We start from the raw sequence: 22,151 nt of genomic DNA on the forward strand, positions 1-22,151 counted from the left end.
GTTGGGAGAATTCGAACCTAGAATTTACTTGTAATTTTATAAATAATAATAGAAATGTTTGTTGTTGGCGGGATTCGAACCTGTAAGCTTGGCTGGTATATTTTTTTTAGTATTCGGATCTAACGGTTATGATCATTTGGTTAAGGATCTGACGGTCGTGATCGAAAGGGATAACTAAAAATAGGGTTAACCAAACTACAAATTATACTCATTCTTCAATTTATATTTCAACTATTGAAATTATATTATAAAATATATTATTAAAAATTATCGAATGTTAAAAGCAATCTGTGCATCGCACGGGTTATAGAGTAGTATTGTATTAAATTCGGATAGATGTTCGTATCGCCTGTATTCATCAAGTTTTACAGTACAGTTAAACCTCTTTAAAGTAATACCCTTGGGACCGGGAAAAAATATTACTTTACCGAATTTATTACTTTATCGATATAATAATATTTTATTACTTTATCGATAAAGTAATATTTTATTACTTTACCGAATTTTTATGTTTACGTGGTACAGTATAATATATAATGTACGTATAAAAACTAGAATTAATCACATGCAATGTATTTGATCTAAAATTACTTTTATTATGATTACTTATATCCAAAAACTAGATGCATGCATATTAAAATTGCACCAGATCAGTACATAAAGGTAACATGTGTTGTGTACGTTGTATTGAAACTCAACCATCTAATATTTATTGTAATTCTTAAATAAAAATACATGAAGAGACACCATAATATTAATGATAAGACTTTGTGATTAACTATATAAAATGATAGAATGGTACACTACAGACACATACAATATCAACTTTGTTTTACAGTATACACCAATGTCTTCGCATCATCTAAAAGGAGTGAAAAAATCAGCAATCACAGATAAGATAAGGAGTGCTATTTGTGAATATAAAAAGGAGAATCCAGGTGTAAGCCAGAAAGATTTACAAGCATGGGTACATCAAAAATATGACTTAGATATCAGTCAATCAACTATATCAAACACACTCAAGAGAGCCTCGGAATACTTGTCCGACGAGAGGAAACAAAGTGATGTCAAAAAACACAAATCAGCAAAATATCCAGAGTTAGAGAAAGTTTTGTTTGAGTGGTTTCTTCAAAGGCAAGATAAAGTTAATATGTCTGGAGAAATCATTCAAGAAAAAGGAAAGGAGCTAATGAAGAAAATGTATGGGGAAAGTAATTCCGATTTTAGCTTTTCCAGTGGATGGTTAGAACGTTTCAAGGCAAGATATGGAATCAAATCTTATCGGCGTTTTGGTGAAAGTGGTTCAGTGATGATGGAGAACATTGAAAATGCATTGCCAGGCATCCGATCAAAATTGGATCAATTTCAGTTGAAAGATATTTATAACATGGATGAAACGGGATTATTCTATCGACTTGAAGCTGACCATTCACTAGCTACCAAACAGCTAGAGGGCCGCAAAAAAGATAAAGAGAGAATCACTGTAGTTGTGTGTTGCAACGGTGATGGGTCTGACAAAGTTCCACTTTGGATCATTGGTAAGTACGTCAATCCTAGGTGCTTTAAAAATGTGAATATAAACAATCTTAATTGTGTGTATCGTTTTAACAAGAAGGCTTGGATGACTGGCTTGCTTTTTCAAGAATTTGTTACTTGGTTTGATAGTAAAATGAATGGCAGGAAGGTACTTTTGATTGTTGACAATTGTCCTGCTCATCCAAAAATAGTTGAAGGCTTGAGAAATACAGAGTTGTTCTTTCTACCTCCTAACACAACATCTAAGATTCAACCATGCGATGCTGGAATTATTCGAGCATTTAAAGTTCACTATCGGCGTCGTCTATATTCTAGCATGTTGCAAAGTCTTGAAGTTAATGCAACAAATCCTGAAAAAGTTAATATCTTGAATGCTATTAGTTTTGCTAACATGGCTTGGAATATTGATGTGAAAACAACCACAATTGCAAATTGTTTTCGGCATTGCAAGATTCGTTCAGAAGAAAATGATGAACAAGAACTTGGAGAAATAAATGAAGGTGTCGAAGGATTAAATGAAGTTATCTCTAATTTACGATATAGGAATGTGATGGATGTCGAGCATCTCTTAAACTATCCAAACGAGAATGATGCGGTTATGGAATCACCTACGAATGAAGAAATCATTGAGTCGGTAATGAGCACTGATGAAGGGACTGATCCTGAACCCGACGATAGCAATGTCATCCCAAGCGTGTCATCAAAGGAAGCATTTCAAGCACTCACCACTTTGAACAATTACTTGTTACAACACGAGCAAAACATACCAGGAGTTATTTTTGCTTTACATAAAGTTAAGGACGAGATTAATTTTGGCTTTGGTGGAAAGAAGAAACAAGCTACAATAGATTCATATTTTAATAAGAATTAAATTTTGTAATCATATACATTATACAGTATATATATATATATAATTATGGAATTATTACTTTACATATTACTTGGGCCCTTAATGACTTTCGAATTTTTTATTATCTTATGCTTTTAGCGAGAATATTACTTTACAACATTGGCCCAAGTTGGGACCGATGAAAATTATTACTTAAGCGAGGTTATTACTTTATCGGATATTACTTAATCGAGGTTTAACTGTATTAGATTTATTCGTGAATACTTATAGAGATAAATGGCCGATAATCAGAACAATGATTATTTTATTTACAGATATAGAAATATATATGCCGGTCATTTATAATTTTATTTAAATAAATATTTAAAAGCGAGGATCGAACATAGAAAAATTGACAAAAATAACCAATTTTTAAAATTTTTTAACCAAAACAGACATTTTAAAATAAGTGGTCAATTGGGTATCCCTGTATAAAATACTCCAAATTACTCCACTGCTAATTGGGTATTTCATATATGAGATACTATATTGACAGTTGATATCTTATATAAAATATATATTCCCCTGACAATTGAATATCTCATCAATTAAAGTTGACAAATTTTTCAAAAAATAATCATTTTTATTAATTTTATATAAAAATAAGCTAAATTTATCATTCCCCTTCGAACAGGACACCTTATCCAAGTGTGTTCAAAATATTTAATTAGTTAATTTTACGTGAATGCAGGGTTCATAAGAGAAAGTCCAATGGGAACCTAAGTGAGTGACGTGGCAGAGAGAGAGAAAGAGTTGGACTTCTTTTATACGTTGGAGAGAAGAAGAAAAGTTGGTCAGACCTGGCTACTCGGGCCGGCCATGTTTGCTTTTTCATTTTCTTTACTTGATAAACTTTGCTGTGTATAAACGAGATGTGTGTGAATAAGCATGGCCCACACAAAACCAGGACCTGGGCTTTGCATTGAAAATGTATGTCCAGCTTATTTGATAAAATCGCTATTAAATAGGTGGCACAAAAGTTTCAGATTTTGACAGGGGACTTGGGCTCGTGCATTGCACTTGCTCTAGAGACGAGACTTGACTATGCAAAAGGCTTCTTACACCACGCGCCAACGGAGACTTAGCTGGATGCATGCACATGTGTTTTGGTGTTTGTATTGTACGCGACCCACGTGTGTCCCACCATCCCCTCCTCTAGGCTCTAGATGACTTTGTCTGATTCTTCTCTATCTACCGCCATGTCATCAGTATGCGTGGACAGTTATGATCCTATGCTTTTCAGCTTATGGTAGTCTCTCCCTGGACGTAATAATAATCATGGTAATTATAATCTGACGGTTATGAATGAAAGGCGTGTACACGTAGAGTGGGTCTGTCATCCGCGGCTGATAAAGCTTTCACCAAACCCACTTCTGATCCTACCATTAAAAGAAAATAACTTTACACCGGATTCGGGTTTATAATTTTTTAGTGATACTAATACAAAATTGCTACACAAATTTTTTATAAAATTTTATAACGAGTAATATAATATGATTAAATATTTTTTATTTATTGATATCACTGTTATGTTAATCTATTATATTAAAATTGATCCCATATATCCAATTTTATAACTATTTTTTTTGTTAAATTTAGAACAAATTTTAATAATTATTTGAAAGAAATTTAATCGGTATAAATCTCCAATTGATCATGCAGTCAAGTTAAAAAATAAATAAACGGACTAAGTAATTAACTGTTTTGTTTCTGAAATGTTTAACTAATGAATACAAGTCTTCTGAAGATTAAAAATGAAAATAATGATTTCTGATAGCAATCCAACCCTATCTCCCTAAAAAATACTTCCTCCGTCTCAATTTATCTGTTTTGTTTAACTTTTGATCGTCAAATTGACTCAACTTTGACCGTAAATAAAAACTCATTCTTTCATTATTTTGAAAAATTAAAATATACATATAAAAGTAGATTAAACATACTTTCTAATGATATATATTTTATAAGTATTTTCGATATTATCTTATGTGAAATTTTCGGTCAAAGTTAGGTCAATTTGACCGTGAAAAGTCAAACAAGACAGATAAATTGGGACGGAGGGAGTAGTAAATTTACAATTGACTCTCATATTAATTTCATGAATAATCCAATGTTCAGAGGACTCGGTTGGGGGCCTCATGTAATGAACACATATTATTTGTGAGAGGGCGAGCATATGCAATTTTCACCACCATTTGTCTAAACGTACCCAGATATCTTATTGCCGGAAACCAGTTATAAACTCGTTGAAAGTGTTTTTGATTCAAGAGATCTGGATCTTCTAATATATCACAAAATTTATTTTCAACACAACTACCAAATCGCATAAAACGAAACACATCACGGAAAATTAAAAATACAAATAATAAGCATTTTTCAATTTTTTAATACGTACTATTAATATTTAATTGAATTACAATCAAGAGTCAAAATTATTTCAATCCGTAAATATAATCGTAAATAGTCAGCGAAGCTTATTATACTTGCCTAAAGTTTTTTTATCAAGTCTCAATCTAAATATTGTCGAGCGTATATAATTTAAGTTTTAATGCCAACTTAACTACATAAAAATTCGGCCCGTAAGGGTTGGCTCAATTGTTTAAAGAGGGGAAAAATTATCCTCTTGATCACGGGTTCGAATCCCACGAGAGAAGAATTTATGATTTTGTCTCCTGAGTCAGAGCATTCTAGTGCATACCGAAAGGTTAGCGGCTGCGGGTTATCTACGATAAAAACAAAATTTCGTTCGATTAGGTGCAGCTTTCAAATAATTACGTTCATTTATTACGACGTGTCAAACATTAATAAGAGATTAAATACAAAAATTCAACTCAAGCATATCTCTTTTATATATAATAGGAGAATAAGGGTATAATTTCACGAGATTAAAAAGTCTCATTAAAAAGACTAAATTACCCCTATTTTTAATATTTATATAAAATATGTGGTTTGTAGAAATCGAATTCAGGTTATTTCATTCAACTATACAACCTTTTACCACTACACCATAATGTCACATGTGTTTTTTTATCATACAAATAATATGTAAGTGTTCTAAATGAATATTTTATTTAACTTTAAAGATACTTACTTGAATTCCGCAAAAAAAAATAGTTAGTTGAATATTTGTACAGTTAATTTTAAAAAATTGAATTCCAGATATAAAATTAGGCATAATACATAAATGGATTATTATCTTATTTATTAATCATTTTTAAGTTTGAAAATATATCTCATATATTTTTAACATATTTTTAATTATAAAAAGTAATTAAAATGTACATATATAATTTATTTTTAAAAAAATATTGAAAATAGAATCGCTTATATATAAATAATCTATATTGGTATTTCATATTTGGATAATTTCGAATTATAATGAGTCAAGGTATTTTGGAACTTGACCATATTATTCAAAAAATACTCGAAATTTAACTATATGACTTGGCCAAAAAACATCGTTACATTATACATTTAGTAAATTTAAATTAAAAGTTCGGCGAGAATATCTTACCAATAATGTGAAATTTGTTAATATCTTATGTTAATATAAATTAATATGTTTGAGGTTTTTATAGAATCAAGTCAAATGTTTATTTATATTAAAATTAGTAACTTCACTGGTAACGCATTATTATTTTTGGGATTTGTCCCAATTTTAAGAATATTTAAAATTTAAAATGAGATCTCATTAGATTTGTTAAAACTACAATGATATATTAAATCGATTTATTTTTTATTTTTCACTTTAAAAAAATAACTTTTTAAAAAAAATTCTTTTAGATCAGCAATATTTATTGATCAAGATAATATTGTACAAATATTTTGAATTATTTTAATATTTTGAATTATTCAAATAAAAGTTATATATATACTATATTGTAGCATTTGATTCAATGTATTTTATATTATTTAAGGAAAAAACATATATTGTTCAATAATTTGAAGGAATCAACCAGTTCAACTGATATTTATAAAACTTTATCAAACTGATTTTTTTTTTATTTTAGAAGAATAGTATAAAATGTTATCAAATTATTATATGAAGAAATATTAAGGTCGTAATGAAAAACACTTAAAAATGGTTTAAATAACGATATAAATACAATTTTTCTTTCGAATTTTTTTAAAAAAATCATGAATATCAATAAAAAGTCTTAAAAATATATAATTCATTTTTATGTTACAACCATGATCGATACCTGGTTGCGCAAACAATAGATATGGATTGTTTGTCGGTGATAATGTGAATACCATATATAAATTATAACAATTTATTTGTTACATAATTTTAATTTTTGAATAATTATAAATACATGTTATTTAAGTAATCAATTATCTCACTAGATGTTAATAATGATTATACATGTACATAAATAAGATATTTAGCATATAAATAATTGAAACCATCATAATTTACTAAGAGATGTAACATATAATAATTTACATGGTAACACACGCATACATATAACTTAATCTTACTTCGTTAAAACTAACATTTTCCCATACATACATACGTTAAATTTCAAAAACTAATATTTTTAATTAAAATCAATTTTAATATTAACAATAATGTAAATTTTACATTATTATATATTATGATTGCAAGTTATTCTGACTTCAGTTATACATTTTTTTTTTTAAAATTGAGTAAGTTAATTGTAAGTTAGTAGTGAACTCAATAATAATATAAAATAATATATATAGTTTATTTAAATAAAATTGAAGATTTTGGTCAACTCTGTTGATTTGTAGCTTTTCATTTGTAAACATACTAACGGTATTCTACATATTAAGTTTAATCGTTTCGTTTTAAATGTACACTTACTACCCTGTTTATATTCATTCATTATAAAATTACTCGGGTAAGAAAAATATAATTTAATAATAGTTAAAGGGATATTCACTCCTAAAAGTGAAGAATCATTCGAAACTCCTAATATTATATAGGGGGACATGGTGTTTGTTGGAGAAAATTTTTATCTCCGTTTCTTCAAAATTTGACTCAAAAGCCTTATAATTATTAGAATTGCTCAATAAACATTATAATTAAATGATACATAAAAAACTCTAGAAAATGACATGTGCGAGACACATGTTATTATGCTAGTTATTACCAGGAGGGGTGCGTTAGATTAAAATGTGCAAGTTACAAGCAACATTCTAATCTAGCCCATTTAACTTGATTTGAATAATTTTGAATCCGATTAAAATTCATTTCCATTTTTTAAAATTAGGTTAAAGTTGATCCGGGTCAAATAAGTTTGATCGGGTTTTGGAACCTATGTCCTATGGTCACCCGCCCCTATCAAAACTCCTAAAGAAATATCGGTTGGAAAAATCGATTTCATTTTCAATAGTCATTGTCAAAATTATAAAATATTTATTTCACTAATTAAACGAGAAAACTATTGATAATGAATAAAAAAGAAGGCTTTTGGGATATGGGTTTACCAAACAAACCGCTATTACGCGGTCCAAATCACTTCCATTTAATCCCCCTCTCCTCCTCGTAGGGTTTCAGACATACCCTTTTCCTACCTACATTCTCTCCTCTCTCTCCACAGATATCATAGTATTTTATTACCCATAGTACTATATTATTACACACACTTGCTCTGTATCTTTGTCTTGCCCTCCTTTCATTTTCTTGTTTTCTGGGTTTTTAATCTCCACATATACTACAACTCTTGAGCTTTCTTTCACTTGATCAATCTTAACTTGTTCTTTTTTCAATTGGGTTGTTTTATTTTTGATAAAGATTGCATCTTTCTCATCACAATCTTGTAGTGAAGTCAATACTTGTGTTCTTGAATCCAAGTTTGAATCTTTTTACATCTTTTATGCTTTTTAGCTTCTGGGTTTATCAGATTATATACATACACACACTTATGTATGTATATGTCAGTTTTTGATTCTTGATTCTTGAACCCATTTGTGTTTTCTTGTTTTTACTTTCAAAGTTCGAGTCTTTAGTCCAATTGGGGTTTTGTGCTAGTGTTTGAGCTTTAAATTACATACATACACACACTTATGTATGTATATATTGTTGATTCTTGAACCCTTTTGTGTTTTTGTTGTTTTTGCATTTAAAGTTTGAGTGTTTAGTCCAGTTGGGGTTTTGTGCTAGTGTTTGAGGTTTAAATTTGAGTACTCTTGTTGGGGTTTTGATTTTGATGTTAAAAATGCCAGCAGCAGATTTTCAAGGCTCATCAGCATCTCATACTAGCCGTTCTTTTCTGAGTTTACGCCGTGATCAAGTTCATTCAATGGATTCAAATGAGTCTACACCTCAATCACAAGAGCTTGAGACCTTCCAGAGACATGTAGCTGATTTTCTAGCAGATTTGTCATCTGCTAGTTCAGGTGATATTTTGTCACTTTCCTGGGTTCAGAAGCTTTTAGATGTTTTTCTTGTTTTCCAAGAAGAATTTAGAGCATTGTTGTTTGGTCATAAAGATGAATTAAATAGACAGCCTATGAATCGAATGATTAATGAATATTTTGATAGGAGTGTGAAGGCATTAGATGTATGTAATGCTATTCGTGAAGGTATTGAGCAGATTAGGAAATGGCAAATGCAGTTGGAGATTTTGTTGTGTGCTTTAGATGGTCAGAAAAGTCTTGGTGAAGGTCAGTTTCGTCGTGCTAAGAAGGCTTTGATTGATTTGGCAATTGGAATGCTTGATGAGAAAGAGTCTAATTCGGTTGTTTCTCAGAGGAATAGGTCATTTGGGCGTAGTGGTGTTAATAGGGAGAATAGATCTATGGAGAATCATCGATCGTTGTCTTGGAGTGTTTCGAGGTCTTGGTCAGCTGCTAGGCAGTTGCAAGCAATTGGTAATAATATAATTGCTCCGAGGCCTAATGAGATTTTGGCTACTAATGGACTTGGGGTTGCTGTTTATACAATGAATTATGTGTTATATTTTGTAATGTGGGCTCTTGTAGCGGCAATACCTTGTCAGGACCGAGGTTTACAGACTCATTTTCATGTCGCTAGACATTTTGTCTGGGCTAGTCCGATTCTCGCTCTTCATGAGAAGATTTTGGAAGAATCAAAGAAGAGGGATAGAAGAAATTCTACTGGACTGTTGAGGGAAATCCAGGAGATTGAGAAATGTGCGCGTCATATGAATGCTCTTGTTGATTCAGTTAACTTACCCTTGAATGAGGAGAAAGAGGACGAGGTGAGACAGAGGGTGAACGAGGTTAAAATGGTTTATGAAGCATTAAAGGAAAGCTTGAATCCCATGGAAAGACAGGTGAGGGAAGTGTTCCACAGGATTGTTCGGAGTAGAACAGAATGTCTTGATTCGATGGGGAGAGCAGGAGCATCTTAAGGAGTGGATTCAACATGTAATTGTTTGGGAAATTAAAGATATGTGTTTTGGAATCTGAAATATGATGTTTTCCCGAATAATTGAAGTGCTCGTGGTCCTGCAACAATAAATTAAAAAGATTTAGGAGGTAAAAGTTCATGCAGTTTTGTTTATACTGTCTGAAGGGTTCAGGTTACGGATTAGTCTTTGTTGTTCCACGAAGTTGTGGCTTGTGTTTGTTAGTATAAATATAAATACTCCATTTTATAAATGTCTTGGTTCTTCGTTAACATCTGATTCCATGGTACATATTGTTTTCATTAGTTCGTAAATCTAATTCTTGATTTTGTATAACTTTTCAGCTTCATGATGAAATGGTAATCTGTCGGCTGATCTCTTTAGAAATGTTTTGTTAGTTGAGCTCTTTGCAGTGTGATTCATTGATTTGTTCACTGATTACTTGTCATGCTGCTATTAGGATATAAAGTATGTTACACTTATTAGGTCAATACCCTCGCAATTGCAGAACAGAGAAGTCTTTAAGGAATTTTTTTATAATTTTTTTCCCTTTTAAATCTTTTCGATTGTCGATGGCCACCTAATTTAAGTCTATTCTTTTCTACATCCCTGAGCAGAGACCACTTGTCCCCTCTTCTTTAATTCTTATATCCATCATCCTTTGTGAGTAAAAATGGGCGGAAATGTGATAACCCCCACCTGATATTCGTGAATCATGATTTCCAGGCCATTGAAAATATGTGTCCTTGTGTGTTGTTGCCAGTTTTTCCTAAATGGTTGATTCAATGCCTAATTATTGCCAGGGGTATCTTTGACACTGGTTCATATCAACATCATTGCTTATTCAGCTTGAAGTGTTTTGACCTGCAAAAATGATTAAAGTATATAGGCAAAGATTTGAAATTTCCCCATTAATAATAAAATTAATAAGGTATTTGTCTCTTGTGTTTGGTCAAGCTTTTACTTTCTTCTAAATATTCCATTGTTTTATGTACAAACTAGCAACTTAGGAACTACTCCCTCAGTCCTGTTAGTTTGTATACAGTTTCTTTTTTGAGATGTCCCATTTAATTGTATACATTCCAAAAATAGTAAAGTTCTATAATATGAAATTTAACTACATTCACTTGCATCCACTATTTTTATCAACTACATCCACTTTATATATTAAATATTAATTGGTCAATCATTTTATCCACTTTTCTTACTTTTTCCCACTAAATTACACATTTTCTTAATATCCGTGCCAAAATCCTATGCATACTATCTAATGGGATGGAGTGAGTATATACTATGGAGTTGTTTTGAAAGTTGAAACTAAATCAGATAGATACACCTTTCTAGAATAAAATTGTCCTCCGACTGCAATCTGAATTAAATAATTGTAGTGCAATTTTTTTCTTTGCATCTTACATAATGCCCCTGGACATTATTTATTGGGCTTAGGTCCACAGCGGACTCGGACTTATGTTGTATAATATTTATTGAGGTTTTCACGGCACCCCTTATTTCACAAAAAAATTACTATATTACATTACAATCGTTTGATAACTGCAATAAGTATGTTACAACATACATCTATTAGATCCATGTCCTTATTTTTTGTCATGTAATCTTAATTAGACTACCAATATTTACTTGTAAAGAGTAAAATGTAGTGCATGTTCACAGTTATAGACAAGACACATGGATCCTGCTCTTCTAGATAAATTTAGTGGTTTTTCAGAGTTTATGTTTCACAACTTCATAACTGTACTAGTAAACAAATTATGGGGGAATGTCGAGTTGTCTTGATAAATATTAAGAGTACTTGATTTTATCAAACTTAATATAGAAGACTTCTGTAGGTCCTTGACTGAATTTTAAATTTGTTGGGAATTGGGAGCTGTTGGTTGTTTATATAATAGTGGTGGCCCTCGTGAATGTGATGGAACTGCATTGTGAAGCATACTTTAATGAATATGATAGAAATACATGAAGTTACGAAAATAGATAATAATATAGTTGCAGTGTTCATATTTGCTTTGTAGTATGATAAGTTTCTTCCATGTGTTAGGTTCCTTTCTTTCTAACTTCTTTTTCTTGTTTACCCTTCTAGCTCAGTTTCTAGATGCTTTAGGAGCTCAACGTATGACTTTGCCACCACATTGTTCATGTCTATATTTATCTAGAAATTTAATAGATCTTTCTAATTTCCGGTGTTATCCTCACTTTCGGCGTAGATTATAGATATTAGATATGCATTATAATCTAGGTAATATAGCTTCTGAAGGATTCTAATTCAGTAACTATAAATCTAAGAATTTGAATCTCGAATTTGTAAAACTAAAGCCTGCGTACATCTTGACCTTCGAGATGTGGTAATGTTGTGTACTGGTTACGACCTTCATGAGACATAGTTAGTTAGTTACCCTTGACCAGAGGCCAAGATTCTTGTTCTGATATCATACATATGCAAATTGTTGGCTTGAACTTGTGCTTGTGATACACAATTTATTAATGGAAGCAGAAATTTCAAAGTTACCGCAATACCTTATCAGAAAGCAAAGTCTATATTCCTAACTTGATGTATATTAACCTTATATTCCCATGCATCCCTTCAACTATTTCTGTAATTCTTTAATCCTCTAATACATCTAATCCAAACTAGACGTAAAAAATTATGGAATTTGAGTTGGGACTTAAACTCACGAAGTGCTTAGATGAGTTTGAATCAGCAGATCTTGTTATCTCGAAAGATGGAGGTAGCCCTGTTTTCATTTCCAGAGAAACTGAAACCATGTTCATCCTCACTGCTAATCTGAGAGGTTATATTCATTTTTTTGGTGAAGTATAGTAGTTTGCGCATTTTTTATATTTCATTAAAGTTTGATTCCAAACAATGAATACAGGTTACAGGAGAGAGCAAGTAAAGATTGACATAAATGAGGATGGTAATAGGATTGCTATATGTGGAGAAAGACCAGTTCAGGAGACGACTATGGTGGGATGGCAAGTATACCAGAAAGACGTCGAGATGAGGGGATTCAGAAAGGCTTTTAAAATTCCCGATGGTGTGATTTTGGATGAAATCAAGGCAGGGTTTAATCAAGATGAATCTATGCTTACCATTACAATGAAGAAGGCGACCAAGGGAATAAAAGGAGTTACGGTTGAGGAAGTTAAAGAAGAGACAATGATCAGGGAGAATTCAGAATCACTGCAAGTTGAGGAGGATAAGGAATCATCAGGAAAACAAGCATCTACCGAAGTAGCTGATAAGATTGGTGCTAAAAAAGAAACATTAGTATTAGAAGAAAAAGATAAGTTGGCTCAGCCATCAGATACTAGTTCTCCAACTATTCAAGGAAATGTAGCTTCTGAAGAAAGCGGATTTGATGAAGCAGCATTGGCGGAGTTAGAGGACTCACTACTTGATCGTTCTCCACAAACAGATGCTCCGAAAAGGCCTAAGAAGTTATTATGCACGCCAGTTATAGCGGGATCATCTCTGTTAGTTTCTCTTATAGTCTTTGTAATCCACTTAATCAGAACTAAAGACAAACAGGAAAAGAAGAAATAGTAGACCAGGACTGAACTAATTATCTGAATTGAGGACAAAATGGTGTCAATTGATTTCCTACTTTGATATTAACGTGCATTAAGCAACAAATTTACTGTATATTTGTGTCCTCCATGTGGTGAAATTGGTGTACAGATTGCAGAGTTTAGTCCCAAGAGAACTAGATTTATGAATTCCCTTTGTTTCTTTGAGCAAAGATCCCTTATTTGAGATGTATAATAAAGATTTCCTTGTTTGTATACAATATTATTGCAGAAACATAATGAATTTTGAATAATTACAACCCTATTGCAGCCTGAAGCCTTGACAAATTTCATGGCATGATGTGCTTGTCATGTTAAAAGACATTACTTATGTCTTTAGTAATCGATTGCAGAAATTTAAATACTTGGCATTTTGCGGAAACCATAAATATGATATTACTCGGTGTGAAACCGATTAGGTGCAACTTTTAAAAAAAGAAAAGAAGAAGGTACTATTTGCAAGCATGTTAAGAGTTAGACAGAAATCATGGGTTCACAAGAGAAGAATATAAAAACACACAAATAGGGAACATGAAGCATTGCACATGGATATAAAGGAAGGCAATGACCAAGGACAATACTAGAAGAGTGTAAACAAACAAATAAAAAGCAGAGTGATTGACTGCAAGAATAGAGAAAAAAGGTGGTAGTGATTCAAAAGTAGGGTCAAGGATATTAGACATAGTACACTACTAGAAGAGTACTATAATGAATGGATGATACATAATCATCTTCTAATTTAATCATCCTCTAAAGCTACTTTAGATTCAAAACCATGGTCCCAAAGCCCCCATATTACGCCCTAATCACTAATATAATTTTACATACAAAAAAGCAAACATCTCTGTTTCCTTCTCTCTGTCTTCATAGCAGTGCAAGGAAAAGCACTAAACACAGAAGAGCTGTCTCAAACTGAGGATGAAACCCCACAACAACCTGCATTCCCACCGAAAATTAAATCTAATCAAAAATTTCATTATTGCTTCATAAGTAACTGCATATACAATAGCCAACAAAGAGTTGGTGCGGTGGTTAAGATCAAGAGTTCGATTCCGTTTGTAGAATTCGTCATATTAAATAATTTGTATTTGAACACAAACTCTACGAGATTTTACAGAAACAAATACGAAATAAAAGTTACTATATATGCGATTAGTTCCATCGTGTAGTATTTTACGGATAAAATAATTTGTATTTGAACCCGAACTCTGCAGGTATGACAAAATTTCAGGTTGGCAACATAGCATTGAAACAAGAGACTTCTGAAAGTTTTTCTAAAGTTGTCCAGTTCTTAGTGATTGGACATGTTACTAACATTTGTTCATGTCTGTACTCTGCTGCCAATTTACTACCGTTGGAACACATGCATCCACTAGCATTTTTAATTGTTCATGCAAACCAGTTCAAATAAAAGAAAAAACTTATTCTAAGCACATTTTAAACAATCAGCAATACTGTAAATCTTGATTTAAAAAAGCAGAGGCATGTTAAAAGGTGAAAAAGTTACCTGCAAAATTGTATGGTGAGCACCAGAGGTAATGGGCAGGGGACCAATTGTAGCAGAGTCCACTTCACCAGTAGGCAATGGTACTGCAGGGTTGCTGTTTATAAACGGTATGCCACCACCAGGACTTGTAGCCGGAAGTATTGCAGTACTAGGTGCAGGACTCGGAGACGTCGAATCCCGGGGACGAAAAGGCCAGGGGTATGATGGGGATGACGATACCGCGCCACCGGAACTTAGGGGAGGAGATGCAGTAGGTTGTGCAGTTTCAGGTTGGAAAATGGATACTTTTATTGCTAGTTTTTGTCCTTGTTCACAGGGTTTTGTGGTACCATTGTTGAATGAGAAGTAAAAGTATCCGAGTCTCGATGGATGCCACTTCATTTTGTAACAATTTTGAAGTTAGAAAAATATGACTTAATTGAACATAGGAGTAGTACACTAGCAATGATTTTTATAGTGGCCAAATTAATATTGATGAAACTTACGAAAAAATCTTTGAATTTTTAAAATATTTATCAGTTATTCTACCAAGATGTGACGGTAAACGATGTAAATTTAATGAAATATTTCCTATCGATGCACTCTATCGAAAACATTATACATAGACTACATGTTAAACAAGCATTATTTGACAATTAACAAAAACATTGCAGAGAGAGAAAGATAGAGACAGAAAGAGACAGAGACCAAATTGAGAGAGAGAGAGAGAGATACTGTGTAGGAAGTGGAGTTGGGGCTGGTGAGAAGAGTAGCTTGAGTGAAGTTGCAGAGATTGAAGGCTCTTCTGTTCTGGAAAATGTAGAGCTTGTACTCATACTTGTGCTCAAATACTGACAACAACAACAACATTTAGTTACTACATAAATATTACAACAACATTTGTAAAAAAAATCACAGATTATGTGAAGTGGATGACTTACTGACTGAATCTCCAACTTGAACAGTGGGGTCATTCCATTTTGAAACACCATCTACAACAACTGTTGCAGAATAAGTAATGCTAATAAGTAGAGCCAAACAAGTGCAAAAGAAGAAGAATACATGCGAAAACTCCATGAATTTGAATCAAGAAAACAGAACAGAGATAAAGAATGAAAGGGTGTGGCTTTAGAGCTATATATGCAGCTTTTATCTTGTAGTTTGTCTCCCAAATGAGAGAGAGAGAGCAGAGAGAGAGAGAGAGAGAGTGTGTTAAAGAGAGTCAGGCATGTTTTGTTTTTCACGAGAAGACTTTGAATGTGTGACAGAGTAAATGGGCCTTTTGCTTTTGTTTCATTACAGAATTCTTGTATTTATTTAATAATTCTTTTTACATTATTTCACACAGTAAAAGGTGAAATGATTTTGCTCCTCTATAAGAATATTACTATTGCTGATTCTGGTTTGCTAAACCAGAGAAAGCCTGCTTGTTGCTGTAATGAGTGATGATGGGAGATATTATTCTTAAATGATTAGTATTAGTGTTTTATCAAAATATGTAAATAATCAGCTTTACATTTCAGGAATCCTAGTTAATTTAGTTTGATGTATTCCAGAGAGTGTATATACTTGTGCAATTAGAATCTTTGGCTTTTTTACTTTATAGTAGAAATTAGCTAAATGAGTTGCCCATCCATACTTATAAAAGTAATTAATAAAGTATTAGATAGCTGTTCTAAGAGGAATAAAAGATCTAAGAGAAATTTACACTATCTTTACCGTCATAAAACACACATGATGAAGGGTTCAGATTAGACATATGAATGCTGTGCTACATGTCTTATCGTGTTTATTATCAACGATCAAAGATAATACTTTCGTATGATTCACTTGTTAATTTGGGGTAAGCATACTATAATGGACATATAATCAGGTATTTTTCTCATATTCATATCAAGGTACATTGATCTCAGATAATGAATGAAATTAGTAAAAACAATCATATATATATAAAGGTAAGGATTATGAATGTATCATCACATGTCTCTGTTTTGTGTTGGTCTAAAAACAAAGTATCCTTTAGCCTTTGAAATAAAGTGAAAATCTGGGATGTTGTGAAGAGTGAACTGCAAAAACAAATGAACAAAAGCAAGAGGTCCAAGCTATTACTATACAAAGAAGACAGCCAGATAATAACATAACATGACTAAGAAAAGAGATCACTTGAACCAAGACCAAGAAAAGGATAGAAAGTAGAACTATACATGCAATGACAACAAGTAGATGACAAAAGTTCTGCAAAAGTGTTTCATCTTAGTTACAAATAAAGTTTCAATGACTAAATTATAAAGTCAATTACTTTATAAAATTGTTGTTCATGAAAAATGAATAGAATCCTATAGTTAGGGGAACCTGCCCTTGAAATTTATGCCCCAGAATTCATGATTCATGTCCAAGATATTAAAAATACAATCAGCCTTGCATGACTCAAATATTCATGAAATTTATAAATAAAAAGGAAAATCATAGTTTCTCCTACCAGATTAGTACATGTTATATAGACCAATATAATATTACCATGTTTAATGTTACTAAAGCTTTGGTTGTCATGTAAAATTTCTTAACCATATGGAGCATATGAAATTGGAGGAGACTATATGGATAATAATATGTCAAATTATTAGGTTATCACGAAAAATTTGAATGTTTATCCAGGTTATATATGTATTATAAAGTTATTTACCTTGGCCAGCCAAGTGAACTTTTCTAGGGGATGCCATAGATATTTTTTACGAGTTATTTGATTATTTTTAGATGTCAAACTTGTTTCTGGCTTGGTTAAAATAAAAATTGGTTTATTTATCTTCGATCATTTCGATGAAATTAATTTTAGTGTATTAGTGAATTAAATTTAAATTCTATGAAATTAGTTTGTTTGTCTGCATTCAATCAAATCAGCGAAATTAATTTTAGTGTATTAGTGAATCTAAAATTTAAATTGTATAGTATAGTTATTTTTTTCCAAATTTTGTGATAGAAATTCTTAATTGACCGTCATTTTTGTTCATAGATCAGAACTTATGAGTTAAAAAGAAAAAGAATTACCAAAAATATTAATTTTTCTAATTCTTTTTATAATTTTCGATCTTTTAAATTTTTGCAAAAATGCTGATTGCAATTAAAATCAACCACATATAAAAAATATTGATTTTTTTTATTATAAATGAAGTTGTACCGGATTGCAAGTTCGTATTTTTGTAAAAAAAATTAAAAATTTGTAATTTTGCAAATTAAATTAAAAAATAGTATTTTTACCAAAAAAATGATCAAAAAACTTATTTTTGAAAAAAACTCTTAACAAATGCTTGATAGAATCCAGGTTAGCCACAGAACTTACTCGCTACTCTTTCATCAAGTATCACGAATTTTTGATTATATTTCTTACTCCATTAATTATGGATATGAGAATATATGGGTAAAGGATAAAAATATCAATTTTTTAGCATCTTATACCAAAAATACCAATCTGGTGAGATGCGGGCGAAAAATAACGATTGGAATACGTATATGACAAATGGGTATTGATTATATACAAGATACGCAAAAGCTACATGAGTATTTTAGACAACTGGGTAATCCATTTTTTTTTAAAATAAGATACACAAGTATGAAATGCGTATTCCAATTACGCATAACATAACAGGGTATCACCGGATGATATATACATGTAATATATACACATCTGCTCCGTTATATTCCTCCGCTTTCTTCATCATACACTTTCACAGGCACCTCCTTCTACCTTTTTTTACCCGGCCGATGATCTCAATCATGAGCCACCATCCTCCGTAATTGTTATTAGGCCTTCAATAATCTTCTCCAAGATTCAACCCGGGGATGAAATCTGAGAGAAAATTGGAGAGAAAGATTACGGGAAGAGGATGGTGACGGATTTCAAGGTCCTATGAGAATCGAGTGAGAGAAAATTGATTAAATTAAAGTAGAAAACGTAGATCTGGTAGTGTATCAGACATGTTAGCAATACGCATTCGAAGATGACGGAATAAAAACGGTAAATTCCGCTATTCACCCCGCCCAATGATATTTAGGGTATATTGGCATGAAAAAACGTTATTTTTAGCATTTTTTCAGAATATATAGCTCATTAAGACTTGTATAATATGTTGTTCAAGTAGTTTGGCTTTGTTCGAAGTTGCTCAAGGACCACAATGTTAGACTGCTATATTTTCAAAAGGATCTCCTTCTAATATTTTAAAATTTTAAAATATTTTAATATACGAATAATTTAACATTGTATTAGAACTTAATCTGACGGAATAATCCAGGTTCACTCCCTGTTATCCCAACATTTTTTACGATGTATTATAAAAACGAAAAATAAATTAATCCCAAAAAATGAGCATACGTTATTTATTATCCAACCCATAAAAGACTCTTTCGAATAGGTAAAGTGTTATTAGAATACTAATATAAATGAGCCTTCCTCTATTCCCTGTCAGGTTTTAGTACTTGTGATTCCTTAGCACACAAAACTGAATCATGTAATATTGGTTCATGTTTCATGAGATTCTGTCGTAAATGTATGGTCGCCTTACTGGTTTGATCCCTGTTTCATGACATTTGTGTCCAAGAAAATAAATGAAATGAGACCTTGCATGATTCAAGTTTCATGTAATTTTTTTTACAAACATTCATGTCATTTGTATATTAAGTTAAAAACGCAAGTCATATATACAGCCTCTTCCACCATGCATCTTATATACACATATAATTCTATATAATTCTGTATCACATTCAAATTCTTAGACTAAAATTAGGATATTGAAGTAAACCAAGATTCATGATTAATTACGATTTAAATCAAGTAAAATAAGGATCCTCGTTTATGTTATGGGATGGGTCTAGTTTTCTCCTGCATCAAGAGTACCTTCTTCGACGATTTTATTTTATTTTTGAATTGAAAATTACATTTTAAAATGTGAATTTTGTTGAAGTACCTTAGTGAACTAGATTTCTTCATTTGTTCTCTCCCACTCAGTACGGTATTAATTGTTTATTAAACCCTCTTGTTTTTTTATATTTTGTTTGTTGTATTTTTTTAACTTAAATCTACTTGATCTGGTTAATACAATTATGTTAAATTACTAATTGTATTATCGTATTCAGTTTGTGTTTTTATCCTCTTATGTGTATTTTTTATACATCGCATGGATTTATATGTTTGTTATGCTGACTTTGCGAGTGTGTCGATTAATAATACTTGTAATTGCTTTGGTTGAATTGACCTTCTTGTTAATCATGGCCTCTGACTTTCGGATATATAATTTGGGTTCGACTTAACGTGGTACAATATTATATGTAATTCTTCACAAATGAACTACAATTTGCATCTTCTTCTTCATTTATTTGCCGATGCATCTTCATATTTACTGTTTATAGAGCTACTATGAATCCGTTATAGATTGTTTTGTTTACGAGTTTATTACTTTATTTATTATTATGGATTATGGAACATCTGCTATTGCTTGAGGTTACATTTTAAAATTTTTAATGTTCTATGTTTAGTTGGTATAATAGATAATCTGGGTTTAGTTTGATGTTTTTTTATTTTTAAAGGTTCAAGTAAGACATAAATTGTATAATCGTGCATATTGCTTAAATTGTATAATTGTGCATATTGCTTCTTTTACCTCTACTGTGATTGTTCGTGAGGTGTAGAGTAGAGGTGTAATCGAGCCGATCCGAGTCGAATACTGCCAGACGGCTCGAACTCGATTAAAATAGTTCGAACTCGAGGTCGAGCTCGAGCTCAACTGAGCCTTTACTTTTAAGTTCGAAACTCGACTCGTAAAATGTTCGATAAGCTCGAGTTCGGCTCGAAAGCTCGAATTAATTCACTAAATATAATATAATTCTTATTTTTAAAAATCTCTAGTTTGTTTTGTACATGATGTCCTTCTATAAATGTAACAAAAATCTATGATAAATTATAAAAATTAGTGTTTTACGACGATAAGATATTTATTGGAAAATATTTTTATTGAAAGACAAATTGCATTTTGGGTAATGAAACTATTATACGTTTTTACTTTGATGGCCGAAATAAAAAAAGTAGACAAATGCATGGCTAATTGCCCAATTTTCTTTAAGTTTTGGGGCTCCACATATACGCCGACTACCGGTGAGCCGGTTGACGGAACTTAACGATTGCAAGGGCATGAAGTAATTATAGACCTGGCCAAACGAGCGGGCCGAGCGAGTCTTACTGGTTTGCCGGCAGGCCGTTTTGGCCGGGGTGTAACTTGTAACCGACACGGGAAGTTAGCCGAGCCGTGCTAGGTTGTGTCAATTCGAAATTTATTCGACTCGTATACGACAAGCGGGTTTGGCGGGTTCACGATTCATATACGAATCAGTATATTCAATTTTATTTATTACAACATAATTCAACAGTTACAACATCATTGTAAATTTGAAAAATCAAACTAAAGAATGTAAAATTAATACGTTAATAAAATTATGTTATGTGTGCAACTTGGTACTGTTACAATAAAATTTTAATAATTATACTATTTTATTAAAAAATATTTAATTAGTCATGTTACAAATATTGACCAAAAGAAGAAAAACAAACATGTAAAAATCTAACCAATACAAGACAACACATATTATTATATTAGTATAGAAGACAATAACAATATATAGCCATCCAACGGGGAAAAGAAAAATATACAATATAATATTAAAAAATATAAAGTTATGCAAACAAACCAAAAAAGTAACAAGATTAAAGTGAATTTAGGCGAGTTACGCCTCTTGTGCGGGCCGGTGCATGTCGGTTCCATGCGAACTCCTGGTTTGGTGACCTAACGGGCCGGTCCGTGTTGATTCGCAGTTCCAGATATCCAAACTCGTAAACTCCCCATATAATGTCACGGTTTGTGCCAAGTTTAAACCAACACGAGATAAACCGATTTTAGATGAATAAAATGACAAGCCGGTGCAAGTTGACCCGCCCGTTTCGCCACCTCTGGGAAATTATACACTCCTAATGACTATATTCTGTGTTTATTGTGTATATAACTAAGTTATTCCTCAATTTAAAGCTCAACCTTACAAAATTGAATACCTCTTGTTTCTTGACCTAAAATCATCTTTAATGGCTAACTTTTGTAATTATGGCGAATGGGTTGTAGAGAGGACAACGTGGACGGAGATGAATGGAGGTCGAAATTTTTTAAAATGTTTTCGTGCAGCTAATGGGTGTGGTTACTTTCGGTGGGTTGATGGTCCTTTTTGCCATCGAAGTCGATGTGTGATTGCTGGACTTTTGAAGAGGATACGAAACAATGAAGCA

The 22,151-nt window shown here is 31.9% G+C and overlaps 4 protein-coding genes across 5 annotated transcripts; 3 read left to right on the top strand and 1 right to left on the bottom strand.

The window, feature by feature from the left end:
• The first annotated feature begins 787 nt into the window (after positions 1–787).
• On the top strand, positions 788–2,407 carry LOC141674702 (CENP-B homolog protein 2-like). Its single transcript, XM_074481405.1, has one exon. It carries the CDS (start codon positions 788–790, stop codon positions 2,405–2,407), a length of 1,620 nt encoding a protein of 539 aa, XP_074337506.1.
• A 5,484-nt stretch (positions 2,408–7,891) lies between these two features.
• On the top strand, positions 7,892–10,034 carry LOC141670369 (protein BYPASS1-LIKE-like). The gene has a single exon (XM_074476163.1). The coding sequence runs from the start codon at positions 8,599–8,601 to the stop codon at positions 9,763–9,765; it is 1,167 nt and encodes a 388-aa protein (XP_074332264.1). The 5' UTR covers positions 7,892–8,598; the 3' UTR covers positions 9,766–10,034.
• Positions 10,035–10,179: 145 nt separating this feature from the next.
• Positions 10,180–13,799, top strand: LOC141670370 (uncharacterized). Its single transcript, XM_074476164.1, has 2 exons — positions 10,180–12,569; positions 12,654–13,799. The coding sequence occupies exons 1-2, from the start codon at positions 12,425–12,427 to the stop codon at positions 13,322–13,324; spliced, it is 816 nt and encodes a 271-aa protein (XP_074332265.1). The 5' UTR covers positions 10,180–12,424; the 3' UTR covers positions 13,325–13,799.
• A 149-nt stretch (positions 13,800–13,948) lies between these two features.
• On the bottom strand, positions 13,949–16,094 carry LOC141670371 (uncharacterized). 2 transcript variants are annotated; one of them, XM_074476166.1, is made up of 4 exons: positions 15,775–16,094; positions 15,542–15,684; positions 14,855–15,229; positions 13,949–14,283 (listed from the first exon to the last, which is right to left on the bottom strand). In XM_074476166.1, exons 1-4 carry the CDS (start codon positions 15,908–15,910, stop codon positions 14,212–14,214), a joined length of 726 nt encoding a protein of 241 aa, XP_074332267.1. In that variant the 5' UTR covers positions 15,911–16,094; the 3' UTR covers positions 13,949–14,211. The 2 variants fall into 2 exon arrangements, with proteins under 2 accessions (XP_074332267.1, XP_074332268.1); XM_074476167.1 differs by having other exon boundaries at positions 15,569–15,684; positions 15,775–16,092.
• Positions 16,095–22,151: the final 6,057 nt, after the last annotated feature.

Source organism: Apium graveolens, chromosome 7, assembly GCF_009905375.1.
Source record: "Apium graveolens cultivar Ventura chromosome 7, ASM990537v1, whole genome shotgun sequence".
NCBI classification, from domain to species: Eukaryota; Viridiplantae; Streptophyta; class Magnoliopsida; order Apiales; family Apiaceae; genus Apium; species Apium graveolens.

Coding starts and splice junctions, on each gene's coding strand:
- LOC141670369 (XM_074476163.1), top strand. CDS start 8,599: ATGTTAAAAATGCCAGCAGCAGATTTTCAAGGCTCATCAGCATCTCAT.
- LOC141670370 (XM_074476164.1), top strand. CDS start 12,425: ATGGAATTTGAGTTGGGACTTAAACTCACGAAGTGCTTAGATGAGTTT. Junction 12,570..12,653: donor CCTCACTGCTAATCTGAGAG/GTTATATTCATT, acceptor CAATGAATACAG/GTTACAGGAGAGAGCAAGTA.
- LOC141670371 (XM_074476166.1), bottom strand. CDS start 15,910: ATGGAGTTTTCGCATGTATTCTTCTTCTTTTGCACTTGTTTGGCTCTA. Junction 15,230..15,541: donor TCTCTCTCTCTCTCAATTTG/GTCTCTGTCTCT, acceptor TACAAAATGAAG/TGGCATCCATCGAGACTCGG. Junction 14,284..14,854: donor CTCACCATACAATTTTGCAG/GTAACTTTTTCA, acceptor GTGGGAATGCAG/GTTGTTGTGGGGTTTCATCC.
- LOC141674702 (XM_074481405.1), top strand. CDS start 788: ATGATAGAATGGTACACTACAGACACATACAATATCAACTTTGTTTTA.